Source organism: Mytilus californianus, unplaced genomic scaffold (assembly GCF_021869535.1).
Source record: "Mytilus californianus isolate M0D057914Y unplaced genomic scaffold, xbMytCali1.0.p SCAF_15, whole genome shotgun sequence".
Classification (NCBI taxonomy): domain Eukaryota; kingdom Metazoa; phylum Mollusca; class Bivalvia; order Mytilida; family Mytilidae; genus Mytilus; species Mytilus californianus.
Window position 1 is genome coordinate 25,031,082 of NW_026262637.1, and position 17,489 is coordinate 25,048,570.

General features: G+C 31.6%; 1 protein-coding gene across 3 annotated transcripts in view; it reads left to right on the forward strand.

Moving 5' to 3' along the window:
* LOC127725732 (uncharacterized) overlaps window positions 1-10,798 on the forward strand; it is a 40,647-nt gene extending 29,849 nt beyond the window's left edge. The window contains exons 10-11 of one of the 3 annotated variants that reach the window (XM_052232944.1): window positions 5,476-6,249; window positions 10,363-10,798. In XM_052232944.1, coding sequence (XP_052088904.1) covers window positions 5,476-6,224 — 749 coding nt within the window. In that variant the 3' untranslated portion in view covers window positions 6,225-6,249; window positions 10,363-10,798. Of the gene's footprint in view, window positions 1-5,475 lie in introns of all 3 variants that reach the window. The other 2 variants (XM_052232943.1, XM_052232946.1) reach the window with 2 other exon arrangements.
* The last annotated feature ends 6,691 nt before the right edge of the window (window positions 10,799-17,489 follow it).

The window sequence follows — 17,489 nt, forward strand, 5'->3', positions numbered from 1 at the left end:
GTTTGTGGAAGACTATATTTTCGAAGGACACAATACTTTATGATAATCTGTTAGAGTCATAAAAACTGTTTTTACATCGCAATTAATTCGTATTTATGTTGGAAATAATTTCAAATTGGAAGCGAGATATGTCAACTTTAAAGTTAGTGAGGTCCAATTCGAATTGTTAAAAGTCAGGTTCGAAGTGAAAAATGTCAGGTTCGAACTGAACAATGTCAAGTTAGAACTGAGAAGTAAAAGGGAAAGCAATTTGTCGCTACCACTCTTTCGTGAACGTCACATGCAACTATCAGTTCTATGTTTTGTTAATTATTGTAATAGAACTTTGAAAAGTATCGTATATCACCTATTTAATGTACAGTTCTACCTGTGACATTCTCTGATTAAAGGTGGCCATAAAAACTATGTCCACTATGATGGCCCTATATGTTCATCATTATACCCCTATTGCTTAATTAATACACAAGGTATCACTCAAAAACTAGTCAAGGGTAAAGGGAAATCATGGTTGCATTTAAGTGATAAAATTAAATAGCTTACAGGTAAAGTGTCTCAGGTACATTGTAAATGTACATGTATATAATATGTCTCTGGTAAACAATATGTGTTTGTCAAATTTAATTACAGTGATAATGACAAGAAAATTAAAAAATAAAATAATAAAACTAGCTGAACATATGTAGCTTAATATTATTTTTAGAAAAAAATTTCTTATGACCTCAGTTTTTATATGTAGCTTATACTGCCATCATTATTGGTTTTGCTGTTATACCTTTTAAATAATTCCCTCAATTTAAGTTATTTCTTACATGTATTTTTTGGCAAAAGAAGAATATTTGAATCTCATCTTGTAATATTGAAACGGTGCCTCCCTGGTGCTAGAGTCGGCCACCAGAGAACACAGGGTCACAAAGAAAAAGAGAGTACAATGATCTATAAAGTGTAAGGTTCGACGTCCACTGTTTACCGTCGGACCAAAACACGTTACAGAAAGGGAAATCGTATATTTGTGTTTATATATATATTCTTAGTTGTGAAATAAAATATCTGGATAAAATAAAGTTTCATATTTTATTAATATCAAAAATAATCCACGACGGAGAGAATGGGTCTTGCAGGCTCTGTCACTGGTCTGGTCAGGTCCCCGGTAATGGTTGGTCTTACATAGACAAACAAAACTAGTAAATAATTCAACAGTCAAGTAACAAGGTTGTCACTTATTTAGAATCTTTCAATAATCCCAATTTAAGGATATTACTACCATTCCATATTATACAACATCAACTCAGCATAATAAAACCAACAACATATTAATTACTTTAGAACCGTCAATATAAACACCTTAGCACTGTCACCTACACATATACACTTAATTTGCACCGTCAAAAACTATATTAGCACCGGTACCATCAAAATAATTTATTACCGCCAAAAACAACTTATACACAACCAGTAACAACATTAGCACCGTTACCGACAAACTTAATTTGCACCGTCTTTACAACTACATTATAATTAGCACCGTCACCGGCAAACGTATTTAGCACCGTCACCGGCAACCGTATTTAGCACCGTCACCGACAACCCGATTTAGCACCGTCACCGGCAACCCGATTTAGCACCGACACCGACAACCTTCAATAAAAACAAAGTTAACTTTCAACGCTTGGTTGTGATTATCAGACACATTTTAGCTTCTATTCAAATTTGTTACTTTCCAACTTTGCCAACCCAACAATCCTTCGGTTCTGTTGTTGCTTTTGCTTTTATACTTTCGACTGACCAATGGCAGAGCTTGTTACATATTGTTTACCAATCGGCAACCATGGATCACACAATGGAAATTCCCGTAATGTTGATATTATTTGTAAACATGGATTGATCTTCATCAATAAAGATGGGGTTTGACTTTAAATACATTAGTAGATCATTAGAAGAGTTTTATTTGAGTTTATATTCTAATAAGGTAACTACCGCGAAAATATGGAATCAGTAGGTGAAATAAAACTTCTTAACAAACTAACATACACAAATCTGTCGTATCATTGAAACAACAGCCAAAATAACAAATTACAAGTCTGACATTACTTGCAACATTAGACATCTCACTAACATCTATCGTTTATCCTCAATAATTTCAAGAAACTATACTATAAATGTTCTATAAATTTTCAATAAAAAGGGGGGAAGGCCGGCATTACAATATATATATATATATTGCACACTTGCACAGTCAACCATTTCTATGGATCTAATGTCTGCCTTTTTATATTGAAAAAGTGTTTCTCAATTTTTATTTCTAAAATCAAAGATTTAAAGATACTGATCTCCATTCAACATTGATTAACACATGTTTTAGTTTATTTTAGGACTTTATTTAAATAAAATTTAGGCAATTCGTTCTTTCTCTATTGACATTTCAAAACATTCTTTTTTTTTTCTTTATTAGATATTCTTGGCATTAATATGTCAAGAATATGTACTATGCAAGTCCAGCAGTTTTGACAATTTAAAAGCTTCTTGTAAGTAAAGGATTTATTTTTTCAGAATTCAGAGTTCAGGTTCAAGATTTTTGTATTTTATAACTTGCACATGTACAAATGATGTACATCCACTTCTTTTGAAATTTGGTGGATAGTTGTCTCATTGGCAATCATACCACATCTCCTTATATTTATATGTATTATCAGAAAATATATCCATACATATAACATGTATAATATCATTTTTTTTTTTTAAATTGAAATTGCTTGTTATATAATTCAGGATAATCAAATAAATAATTTCATTAAATAGATATTTTAATAATCCTTAATTGTATGTTATTAAAAGGACAAAAATTAGGAAATTAGTGAGCAAGGGGCCGAAAAGTTGATATCTAGTTTAGAATCAGAACATCATTGATGATAAATGAGAATAATTAAATACACAAAACAAAAAATGTTTTAATTTGATAGTCCATGAAAATGTCAATAGATGTGTACTTTATTTTTCCTGGAGAAAATTGTGGCTGCTATCTGACAGAAATTAGCCACACTCAAGATTTCGTATTTGATTATTTTAGAATTGTTTCAATCAACATTAAGACAATTTTTTTGAAATAATTCCTTTTCATTCAGAAATCAGGAAATTGGTATTTAGCATTTTTAATGAAGATTTATCAAATTTTGATGATTTACTAGTATATTCTGAATGTAGGACATAACGTTACTGAACAAAACGTATGGTACTAACTTATCTGCACCAGATGGGCATTTGGAAAATTATTCTCTTCAGTGATGCTACAGCACAACTCTAGTTTTGAGATTTGAAAAAAATTGAAAAACAAAAATTGTTTTTTCCAAAATCATATTTGTAGTTTTCCTGAATAATAATGCATTGTACACCTTTGTAATCAAATTTTTTTGTAAAAGAATTGATAATGATCATTTTATTACATAGAAAGCAGACTTGTTAAATTATTGGCTTCAGGGTGCCTATAAACATATCATTTGCATGATAGGAAGTTAATAATAATTTTTAATTTATATCAATTTAATAATGCAAATGAACAATTGACAACAATGTACATGATGTACAATAACTTTTTTTTTCTTAAAAAATATATATTACTTCAAGAATTCCCTGTTTTGTTTTCAAGTGCTAGTCAATAACTTATCTTTGACTTTTTATCTTATCTACTTTGTGGCTTTCTGTCTGTTTAAATATATTTCTTAACACCATGAAGCCAGTCAAGTAAAAACTTTATATAAACCATATTGACCGATAGTTTTAATGTTTATTAATTAATCATTATTATATTTTTAGAAAAATTTTTGTATACAAATTGTAAAAATTTTAAAGTAATAAAAACATACACTTCCTTTGTCATAAGCATTATGAAAAGATTCAAATAAAATTTTTACAATATAAATACGTGACACTGCTTGAGAAAGGGAATTAATTTGCATCCCATAAAAGAACAGAATGATATATTAGTATCACATATGCGAAAATAAAAAAGAATATTACATTGTTACCTATACATGTAGATGATTTCTAAACTTTGCAAATAAATAAATTAAAACATTTATTTTAATCTTTAAACAAAACTTATTCACATGTAAGTAATTGAAATGGGACAAGAACAATTTACCTGTGCAGGATGTCATTTACACACCATTTTTAATCAATAGATCAAATCAGTGCATCTCTCCAGGTAACCTAATTAGACTGACCACCAGCCCATGGTTTATGACCCCAATAAATTGCCAACATCCCAGGTTTTATGACCCCTAATAAATGGTCACCATTTGATGTTGAACATAGCAGATGATGACCATTATTCAGAGAATGTCACAGGTTGTATTGTAAACTGTATTGCCCAAAAAGATATATTTATATGCTATTTATGTCTTAAATTATCAGTTGTGTTATCACAATGCTCAGAAAAATTGAAATGCTAGCTTTAACGAGCATTTTCCGATTTCGAGCAGAATACAAACATGGCAGCTGCATTAAAACATCGAACTCATATTGTTCTTATCCTGCAATTTAATGGTGTTCTTTTGTTGCTTCAGCAAATTGGAAAAAAATATTTTTCATTCCAATTATTTTCGTTTCAAACACACCATTTAGTTTTGTTCACCTACTGTGGATTCATTTATTTCGTGGTTTTGCCAAAGTCTGCATACAAGCCTATTGAAAATTTGCAATTCGTTGAACATTTAAATTCATGGTTTATCTGTACCCACGAAATCCACGAAAATTGGTACCCAACGAATAATAACGAAAAGTAAAATAACCAAAATACCGAACTCCAAGGAAAATTCAAAACGGAAAGTCCCTTTAAAAGCTCAAACACATCAAACGTTTGTCATATTAATGACTTGGTACAGCCATTTCCTTATGTAGAAAATGGTGGATAAAACTTGGTTTATAGCTAGCTTAATCTCTCACTTGTATGACACTCGCATAAAATTCCATTATATTGACAACAATGTGTGAACAAAACACACAGGCATAATAGGTAAAAATGTCGTTGAGTACCAATTTTCGTGGATTTCTTTGGTACAGATAAACCATGAATTTAAATGTTCAACGAATTGCAAATTTTCTATAGGCTTGTATGCAGACTTTGACAAAACTAAGAAATCAAATATCTACGAAAATGCAAAAATTCACAGTATGTAAACTACACGTGCTATTATTTACATAGGTGAATTAACACCAAAAAAAACTGATAATCTCGGTATATAGCAAATTACACATGGTTAAATCAAATTCATCGCACAAATTCAAGCAAAGTCATTAATTATGTATTATATCGAAACAATAGATCTTAATAAGACAAACTATAGTACAAATCTTTGTCCAACTTTGCGAAAAATGTTTGTTTCTTAATATTGTTTTTGTTTGATCTAAATTTCAAGTATTCTGGGTTTTTTTTGTGGAAAACTGATAGACAATTATTATAGCACAGTGATTGTTTTATAGCTCAAAGATGGAAAGTCAAAGTGAATAGCCTGACTAGTGTAAAATCAGGAGATGCTATATGTTTTAAGAGGAAAGCTGGATTATACAAACACCATGCACTCGTTTCCGCTGTTAACACAGAGAGGAAAAGATTTAAAGTAATAGAACTTTCAGGAGATAGTATAGATTGTATGTTAGCTTCTTCTTCTTCGTGTCCTAAGGGTAGTGTGTTTGAAACAGCGATTGATTTCGATAAATGCACAAAAATGTATAAATATTACTACAATTCATATAGGAAAGACGGTCTCGATCCAGTAGAAGTTGCTAGGATATTTTTTGATGAAGGTCTTCCAAACAATTACCACTTAAAAAGTTTCAATTGTGAACATTTTGTTAGTTATTGTATGACTGGAATTCCATTCTCAAAACAGACTCGCTCGACAAATAAAGAAGCTGGACGCTTGCTTGACGACATCGTAAAAAAACATTGCCACAAAAGCTTGCAAGATAGAAGATCCAGCTCAACAGTATCACTTGAAGAAACTTCGTACCTGTTAATGGATGGATGTGCTACTGCGTATTTGAACGCTAACCCAGAATGTACCGATGGAGGCCGATATTCTGAATTACAGCGTAGATCATGTGCACAACGAGACAGCTCATATTCTGGATACACAGAACCAGACTATTTGAACCCGTGCTATGGGAACGGTACTGCATATCACTTGGACAACCCTCACTATTATCATTCAGGTGGTTTTATGTATTGATCTATACAATGATAAAATGTCGTGGGTATGTAATACTTCTAACTCTCTGATGAACTGTCACAAAGATCTTTCAAAGAACTATTTTAATCAGTTCTAGAAAAGTTAAACTCTAGAAATGTTTCAGGGTAAAACTGTTATTCGTTGATGTATGCAATAATACGAAGAACAGAAATCTATACATTTTGTGTTTCCGTAAAAATAATCGATTACACTGACTGAGATATATTCACTTTAGAAAGACAATTATACAGGTCGAGGAGCACTTTCCGGTATTTTATCGCAGGTAAAATATTGGGATTACGCAGTGACCACTTCATTTCTCGAGGAGGGTTTGTATACCCGAGTTTACAATATTATGTTATGATATCTTTGTGGTATAGTAATCTCTATGTAAATGGCACGCAATAATGTTAATAATAGTTCATAACAAATTGAAAAAAAAATAAAATTAAATAAAACTACAACAAACAAGAAAAAAGCACTTTAATAACTGAATAAATCTAAATAATTAATCATCAAAAGTATCAACGTTGTTCTTAATATTTTGATTGAAATTATATAGATACAATGAGAAAAAAAGACTAAAGAAAAAAGAAAAAAGAAAAAAAAGGAAAACAGAAAAATTTAATGAGACAAAATAGATAGAAAGTGTATGAAATGAGAAAATAAATAAATGAAATTGATAAGAATAAATAAATGAAATTGATAAGAATAAATAAATGAAATTGATAAGAATAAATAAATAAAAGTAGTTTATTAGGTAAATTGATAACTATATAACTAGATCAAGCTGCCCCAAACTGTTCTGACGACAGAGCTACCAGAATCAGTTCTAGGATAGAAATGTAAGAAAAAGTTCTAGGTTTGTTCTAAATAGCTCTAGAAGAGAATTGTCATAATTTATTCTAGATAAGAACTTTCTAAAACTGTGTTAGGTTATAACTGTGCAAAACCTGTAGAACCGCTTCTGTATATGTATATTCAGAGAGAGAGAGAGAGAGAGAGAGAGAGAGCATATTATTTAAATGGAAACAGACGAATGAAAGTCTATGTAACAGAGCATGTGGTTTTGATTTATTTTTGCATATTGTATCAAATTCAATAATGAGACAGATTGATATAAGCACTTGTTGCTTCTTTCTGAATCCTATTTGCCACACTATGAATTTATATGGTATAAGATGTATTTAATTTCATCATAAATATTGTTTACACTATGTAATGTTTGTAACAAAGAAGAAGCCTATACTCACTTTTTATATCAGGTCGATTTTAAGACACTTCTAAAAGAGTTAATGAGAAAATCCAATTTCGAGATTAGCATATCGTTTAAGCAATAAGGGTTTCGATATAAGCACTAGAATTTTAGTCAAATGGTGAAACGGCACAACATACAGGAAAAGCATCTAACAATTGCACAGACCGGACCTGTTCTTATGCTGTGCCGATACACTACTGTTCCAGATTAAGGGGAGGGTTGGCGCATTCAAAATTTTTAACCCCGCATGTCCCAAGTCAGGAGCCTGTAGTTCAGTGTTTGTCTTTGGTTCAAGTCTGTAATATTTGTTTTCCGTTAATTGTTTTGTTATAATTTAGGCCGTTAGTTGTCTCAATTGAATTTCATGTCAGGGTCTTTTATAGCCAACTATATGATATGATTTTTTCTCATTGTTGAAGGACTTTCGGTTTCCTTTAATTGCTTACATCCACTTCATTTGAACTTTGGTGGATAGTTGTCTCATTGGGACATCTCCTTTTTTTTATTTTGAAATTTCAACTTAAACATCAATAAGAGATGGATATTGCAAGAAAATATACATTGTCTAAAAAAAAAAATCTATCACAAGTATTTCTTTCCAAGACATGTTTTCCAGGATACCGATGCCACATCTAAGGTTTTTCCTTAACGGGTAGGCCTTGGTAAACACAAAATTTAGGATTATACATGCCCCTAAAATAAAAATGCAAATATGCAAATTCCTAAACCGAATCAACAATTTGTCCGCATATATGTGAATTATACATGTTAGTTGCCTTCTGCTCATGCAATATTGTCTACTTTGAAAATTTTCGGTCTTTTTAGTTTGAAAATCGGACGCGTAACAGCAGTATGCTTGCTATATCAAATTACAAAAAATCGTAAAAAATCAAGATTGAAAATAGGAATTAAGATACAATTTACAAGAATAGTTTGTTCATGATTTGTCCGCATATAGGAAAACACCTATTAGGTTACATTTTCGGGTTAAAAACTGTTATCTCACCTGCTTTCGTAAGTTTTCGGCCAAATTCTTTCAAAACATGATGATTTCATCCTTCCCATTTTCAAATTTTAAGGATTTTCCTTAGAATTACACGACATATTTGTAAATATTCGCCAAAGGACGTTTTCAAAGACACGTTAAATTTAAATCCAAGACGTAAAAAGACTGGATTATCCGCAAATTTGATATTATTTATATTTTCAATCTACAACTAAGGGAAGAAATTTAATCAAAAGGACCAAAGTCGCGAGGTGCAAATCATATAAATAAAGTACCTAGGATTTTGCCATGTGACAGACGTTAAATTCAATATTTTGATAGTCTGACACTATCTAAGTACTATCGTTGTGCTAATGTTAGGTTCCTGTTAGCATTAGCTTGTACCAGGATGGTTGTTCAGATCATATCTTCTAGAATATTGCCATTTGTATTTGTAAACCAAAGACATACCGTTAAATTATCTAAGATAACTTAATTATTCAATCCATTTTTTCCCTTTTGAAATGTTCCCAAATCTTCGAAGATTGCATTTAACTGATGTCAAGATTTATTCTCATACTCCTCAGTACATATATTTTTAAGAATCATTTCATGTATCATCATGGTATGATGTTAATTGTCTACCTTTTCAGCTTTTCAGCTTTTGATTTTTGAATTTTTTTTTAAATGTTATTCCTGAATAACATGCTTCGTTGAGTAAGACTTGTCCAATTTTCTAAGATGCTGCTGCATCATTCTCATAACCACATGCAAACAACATAAATTCTTCGTCAGTGGTTCAATAACTGCTAGGTTAAAACGCACAAATGACATGCAATACATTTGTAAGAGTTGTCTCCTATACCACGGGTCTTGCATATGGGTTGGAAAGTTCTCAGAAAGAAAATTCGTATCTACTTGACAGTTAAACTAACTGTCAGTTCGAATTGACTGCATTTCAAATGAAGTCGATTCAAACTGTAAACTCTTTACCACTACATGTAGGCTATGTAAAAATGGGATAATAAAATAAGAAGAACAAAAATGACTAGAAGATAAAGGAATTTACAAAAGTCTACTTCAACTTCCAACTTCTTAGAAAAAATTCGTACATACTAAGAAAACAACAACTTAAAACCCATGCTTGACTTGATACGTGAACAAATGAGGAGAGGTTAAACGAGAATTGGGTACGCACAAACCTCACCTTTTCGAATCTATTCCATTTATCGTAAAAGTAAAACACAATTAAATTACCAATAGGATCACAACTAAATTGAACGAAGAAAGGAGAGACCGCACATGATTAAGAAAACAAAGTCAAAATGTGCTGGCTACTTCGGGCAGGAAGCTTATTAGCTTTTTTGCTGCTCAAGAAAACTGAAAAAATATCGGAAACAACACTCCGTATAAGTTTAATGTAATCTTATCATAAAATTTAATTAAAAGCGGATGTGTTTGTGAGAGGCCAATAAGTAATTTAAATTGTCAGAACATCAAAATACACACTTTTAAACTAAATGAATCGCTTGTTGCAAGCTTAAGATATAATATTCTAATGTTTGGCTCAATTTACGACAAAATCAGAGATTGTCCATTTCTACCAGATAAAGAATGTTAAATTTTCAAGACATTCCGTCAAAGCAAACATAAAGGTTAAGCAAAATAAGTGTATGTCCTTTTTTGCAATAAAGGTCTGTAGAAGCACGTACAACCGTTTGATGACGATTTTTCAAGATCTGTTTGATTTCATATTATAGATTTAAAATATATGTAAATCATCATTTTACACCTGTATAAAAAATATTTTTTGTGAGCAGGATCAGTCAACGAAATGGTTATTCCTCGTGGCTCCATTGTTTCACTTTTCAATGCTGATATTTATTTCTTTTTAGAATGAACATGCTGACCACATACTAAACACATGCGCAACTAAAGGTCTAACTGAAGATTGCGTAATTACGGATTCAAATGAGGTTGAAGTATTGACTTGCATGCCAATAATACATGAGCGACGATTTTAAGCTTATTTTGTCGCAATTGAACCAAACTGACTACTAATGGCGATATTTTACATTCCGCTTTTATAAATGTTTGAAACGAAAACAAAAATTATATTTAAATATTTAGTCTAATTTGTAGCTTACGTAGTAGGCCTATATTGTGGGCAGCATCTTTGGCAAACTTCAGCAACATGAATTTGTATAGTTATATATTGTTTTTTATAGGTACTACCATATACTGTGTTTAATGATAATTTGAGAAGTTAGTGCTTGTCATTGGTTCATGTCTGTCATATTTGTTTTTAATAAATTGTACTGTATAAATTAGGCCGTTGGTTTGAATTGCTTTACATTTTTCATGTTGGGACCGTTTATAGCTGACTGTACAGTATGTTTTTTTTTTTTATTGTTAAATACCGTACAGTGAAATATAATTGCTTTTATCTTCGTCATTTGAACTCTGGTGAATAGTTGTCTCATTTGCAATCTTATCTATTTTTCCAAACGAGATAAAACTCCAACACAGTAATTGTAAATAACACCTGCACATGTTGATAAAAAAAAGTACAATTTTTTAAATATTTTTCAAGGCATAGTCTATCTAATATATATGACACAAGAAAGTGTCTAATTTACTGTAAAACAAGATCAAAGGAATCTGCTCAGGTCAGTTTACCTTTAAAAATAAAACCTTCATGTTTTAAATCGATGATGTTTAGTCGTTAATAATCAATCCTTCAGTAAGACCCAAAATGAAACTTTCGTAAAAGAAACAGTGATGAACCACATTGAACTAATTGTCTGAAACAAAAGCTTTGTATTCAATACATTTGACACACCATACGAAAATTATCATATTTAGAATATATATATTTACCAATGTCCAATACGTGACTATATATTAACAAATGATGGACAAATTGTTGGAACATTTTCGTTCTGACCTTTTTTCGTTCTGCAGTAATTTTCATGAATAAAAAAATTATGAAATTTACACATCTCATGAAATGGCTAACAGATAATTTTCTGAAGTATTTTTGCCGAAGATGATAACAAAGCGCTAAGGTGAAAAATTAAAGCTTTAACTTGATAACAACTGTATTTTGCAGATAGGGAACACACAATTTTCAGTTTAATGGACATCTGAAGGAAGAATTTAACATTGCATTTAATTAATGATTGATACAACGATTGACGCAGGGCTTTGGCAGACATTTTTCAAATACTGATTAATAATGCATTAATAGAAACACCGAACTTCAATATAAATCAAACAAACAGGGAGGTTTATTAAGCCTGAAAAAACCAAACGCTCGGCTATATCAACAATCGGAACGACTGGAAAACAACTGTCATATTCCTGAATTGGTACAGACATCCCCATTAAAAATTGTGGTTTAAATCTGATTTTATAGCTAGCTAAACTTCCCACTTGTATCAGTTGTTTATATTTCCATTATATTGACAAAATTGTGTGAACAACAAAACAGACATTTATGACAAAACTCGGTAAAGACCCGTCTAAATTGCATTTAATTGATTAATTCAAGAAGACTTTTCGTTATCTTGATGATATTGTATCGTTGAATAATCAAGAATTTTCTAAGTATCCTGCCGAAATTTACCCAAAGAAACTTATTTTAAATGAATCAAAATATAATCTGTAAAAACTGTACTCTCCTAGAATTAGATTTTTCATTTTTACACGGCGAATTCTACACTAAAATTTACGACAAAAGTGACAATGTTTTTTTCCCTATTGTTAATTTTCCTTTTTATTGATGTTGATGTTCCTTTGGCACTATCTTGCTTTGTTTATATTTCACAACTAGTTCGCTATGCCAGTGTCTGTAGTGACGTTTTGGATTTCAATGAACGTAATCTTAATAGATACAAATATTTGGATATTAAGTTTGACGGTACCTGTAGAAAACTTATTTCAAACAAGATAGTCCTTTATAATTTTTACGGAGATGTTGTCAACCGAGCCCTGAAATTCATATACGATCCGGGTAAAACTAATCGATCCTTTAAATAAACTTATTCTAAAAGGTTACCAATTCAACACTGTAATTAGATTTTTAGATATTGTTTTATTGGTATAAATATCAGTTAATTAAAACCAAACTCATTTTATTGTTATATACATATGCTCATGCATGGTTCTATAATCTGCCGATACCTGTATTTTGGCATTGCACAAGGTCATGTTTTTCTCTGACTGTTAATGACGCCTTTACACTAAATCCATCGATGTTGACTGTGTACTATTTGATGTTTTAGTCTTAGATACATGAATTTTTTATTAGTTGTTATTGGCTTTGAACAAGCTGTCAGTAACTGTGAGTACTCTCAAATCTGTACTTAATGTCTGTTTTTGTTGTTTTAGGGATGTATAAATACCCTGCCACGTCCGGTCTGTGCTTTTGCTACTTGTTTTTCTACTGTTTTTGATCTGATGAGTTAAGCCATTTTCGACTGATTTTTATAATTTGTTCATTTTGTGTATTGTTACACCACTGTTCCGGGTAAAGGGGAGGGTTGGGCTCCCGCTAACAAGTTTAACTCCACCACATTCTGCATGTGTCTGTCCCCAGTCAGGAATCTGTAATTCAGTGGTTGTCGTTTGTACCTGTTTATCATATTTGTATTTTGTTCATTGTTTTTTTACATAAATGAGGCCGTTACACAGGGAAATTTCACTCACATGAATTTCACGTGAATTTAAATTCATGTGAATCACACCAAAAATTCACGTGAAATTCACCTCAAACGAGCTTATACGTAAAACTCACGTGAAATCAGTTCATGTGATTCTCGTGAATCTCATGTGAAACTCACGTGAACTACACAAGAAAATCACATGAATTTTCTTCACGTGAATTTCACGTAAATTTTGAAAATTAGGTTATTCAAATAACATCTAAATTTTCAAATTTGATTAAAATCATGAAAATACCAATTTTCTTTCTGAAAAAGAGTTTACGTGAAATTCATGTGAAAAACTTCACGTGAGATTCATGTGAATCTCAATTCACATGAACATTTTCATGTGAGATTCATGTATAAGCTCGTTTTATGTGAATTTCACGTAAAATATTTCACATGAATTTCACGTGAGCCAAATTTGCCTGTGTAGTTTTCTCGTTTGAATTGTTTTACATTTGTCATTTCGGGGCTTTTATAGCTGACAATGCAGTGTGGGTTTTGCTCATTGTTGAAGACGGTACGGTGACCTATAGTTGTTAACTTCTATGTCATTTGGTCTCTGGTGAACAGTTGTTTCATTGGCAATTATACCACATCTTCCTATTCTTATAATTGGGATCCAGTAGCCAAAATTGTGTTAACATACATAATAACTGTCATAAAAACAAACATACAATTAAAACTAACAAAAACACTAACAAACTAGAGGCTCTAATGTGCCTGTGTCGCTCACCTTGGTCTATGTGCATATCAAACAAAGGACACTCTTCAACATTGTAGACGAGAATAGACTTCATGACAAAAATCTCTATTTTGTTGATCTTGTATTACAGTTTTGACGTATATAGACAATTGGAAGAGCTCATTATTCTGAACATTTTTGCTCCTTTCAGATTTTCTCTGTTTCTAACGGTTCAAAAGTAATAGACAAAAACTCCTATGTTCTATTTTTAGTCATGTTGGTTGGTATGCGGGGTCATCGGACAAATTTTTTAAACTAGAAACCCTAATAATGATTGTGGCCAAGTTTGGTTAAATTTGTCTCAGTAGTTTCAGAGGAGAAGATTTTTGTAAAAGATTACAAAAATTTACAAAAAAATTGTTAAAATTGATTATAAAGGGCAATATCTCCTTAAGGGGTCAATTGACCATTTTGGTCATATTGACTAATTTGTAGATCTTACTTTGTTGAACATTATTGCTGTTACAGTTTATCTCTATCTATAATAATATTCAAGATAATAACCAAACATAATAAGTACCACTTCTGGCTACTGAAAAGGGCTACAACTCAACAACGAGAGAAGCTAAAATCGTGAAAATTGAACTTGACCTTCATTTAGTCACAGGAAACAACATATCTAAATTTGAAAAGATTTCGTCAAAGCGTTTTTATGTTAATGAACGGACACTGTTTGGCAGCCGCCCGACCGCCCACCCGCCCGCCGTACATCACCAAATCAATAACCGATTTTTCTTTCGACAATTTGGTCAAAAACTGCAAAATTTCCTTAAAATTACCAATTCAGGGGCAGCAACACAACAACGGGTTGTCTGATTTGTCTGAAAATTTCAGGGCACATAGATCTTGACCTGATAAACAATTTTAATTCAGTCCAATTTGCTCTAAATGCTTTGGTTTCACAGATATAAGCCAAAATCTACATTTTACCCCTATGTTCTAATCCTTTTTGGTTGGTGGGCCGGGTCATCGGACACATTTTTTTAAACTAGATACCCCAATGATGATTGTGGCCAAGTTTGGTTAAATTTGACCCAGTAGTTTCAGAGGAGAAGATTTTTGTATAAGTTAACGGACGACGGACGACGGACGCCAAGTGATGAGAAAAGCTCACATTGCCCATTGGGCCAGATGAGCTAAAAAGTGATTGTTTTTGATAGTACAGTATAGTAAACATAATGACATATACACTCTTTCAAAAGACAGAAGATAACATTTCTTACGTGTTTTAAATGTGAGAGAGTGTAGAAATTCTTAGTGATCTGCTGGTATGAAAAAAACAAAAAGTCCAGACATATGTATTCGAGCCTCGTCACGTGACGTTAAATATATTCTGAAATTTCGTTCGAATTTCAGGTATTCGCTAGGCATATAGAAATGGATTAAACAAGGAATATATACGTAAAACTCTTATTCGCAATGTTATAAATGAAATAGAGAACACAAACATATAATACGATGCAATACATGGTCCTTTCAAAGCAACTGTGTAAACTGCAATTATAATACTAGAAATAAATGCTCGAAGTTCCCAAGATTTTCTATGTAACCAATTTTTATCAACTAGAAGTGTGCAATTAGGTGTAGCTGTAGGGGTAAATTCATATGGTAAAACCGTCATTTGTATACTCTCTGTCAATTTCGTATTTGAAGCTTTGTTTATACATTCGTTAGCTTTTGCCTTTGAAATACCTGTTTGCACTTTGATAAATTTCATCGAAGTCAACTTCAACATGATTCCTAGAGTAATGACTTGTTCTTATTTCTTTGCAATTATACTGATTGCCTTCAACTCGAACAAACAAATTCTGGTTGTTTTTCTGTCTATATTAACGTCAACGTTTCAAATTTGAGCAGTCTGTAAGTTTCTATTTTTGGAGTTTTATTATTTGTATTCAGGCTTAAAGGATAGTGGCCATTTCCTTCATTCTGTTCAATTATTTTTCTCTTGACCGAAATATTTTTCATGTTTTCATTATTCAGATAAGATGTTTGAAGATCAATTTCTTCTAAATCGACGATCCTCCTGGAGTTCTGTTGCGGTGTTTCTTTTTTGTCATATTCAATACTACTGTTCGATTGATATGTGTCGTACAATCTGGTTTGACATCAATGGATTGTCTGTTAGTATAGCTAGTTGTTGCATTTATACTTATATTACAGTCTGCCAGAGGTGCAATTATTCTAACAGCGAAAAACATTTTCCATATACGAATACTAGTAATACATGATAATAAGACTAAAGACACTATGATTATTGTTACTGGCGCAAACATAGTTTTAATTAATATAAGAAAGTTGTCACCATATATTAAAAAACGGTTTGCATTCAGAAATGTGGGTTTTATGAGGTGTCAGAACTGTTTCGATAAGTGACCATATAAACACAAGGATTACTATTCCATCAATGTATGAAAATTTATTTTAGTCAAAATTTTCCATTGTACCTAAGTTAAACGACTTAACCGTAAAATACCTCTGTAAACATAAAAGCAAAAATAGGCTGTAGGTTAGCTGAATTCTGAACGCAAGTAAAAATATATGCAAGAGGCATAATCCTGCATTTGACGACTGCATTAAAATTGTCAAAGTATTTATAATTAATGAAACTGCCAAAGCCATATCGCTGAGGCAAAGAGCTAAGATTGTAAGATGATGGAATTTTTGTTTTAGAGCCTTAAAGCAAATAATAACACAGACAAAGTTGACCAGACTGCAATTCCAGCTGAAAGGCTAGTAAGGCCGTCGTGATATTGTTATTGACGGCTGGTATAAGTGAAGCAGGATCTGTTTCCTGAAAAGGATAAAAATGTAATTTACTGAATATTATAGATTGTACTTGACTGCAGCGCATTTTTTTTTTTAATGTTTAATTTTTAATAAAGGGGTCATTGCTCACAAATTTACAAATTGTATATCTACTTAAAAAAGAAGAAGAAACTCAAAACTTAAGTCAAGGACTTAAACATGTGAGATAAAGATATCTTATCAATTGAAACGCCATTTGATGTCAATAAAAGAAAACACACTGAGAGAAAGAACCTTGCTTGAAAGTAATTAAAAGACAGTTTAATCAAAGTAGTTTGGCAGTTACTCCTTTTCGTTTTTGACAAAACTTTTTATTTAAATAAATAATGTTTTTCGAACATTTTTTTCATATTTTAAACTTTCTTCCATGATTTACAACTCTACATAAGTAGATGCAATAGCAACACAAATTAAATTCATAGATACTTGATGTTTTGAGTGTTTTTGTTAACGTTAAATCCAGTGCGCTATGTGAATAAAAAACATTCATCAAGATACCAGGCTTATAATTGTGTACACCGGACGTGTGTTTCGTATACAAAGGACTCATCAGTGACTCTCAAATCAAAAAGGTTAAAAGGCCAAACAAAATATGAAGTTGACGAGCATTTAGGACCCCAAATTCCGAAGGTTTTGCTAAGTACAGCTTTTGTAAGCCATTCCTGGGGTAGAAAATCCTTATTATTGCGAACAATCTATAGTTTTGTTAATTGATTGATGGATGCACTGATCTTGAAGTGGATACCACAATTCAATTAAT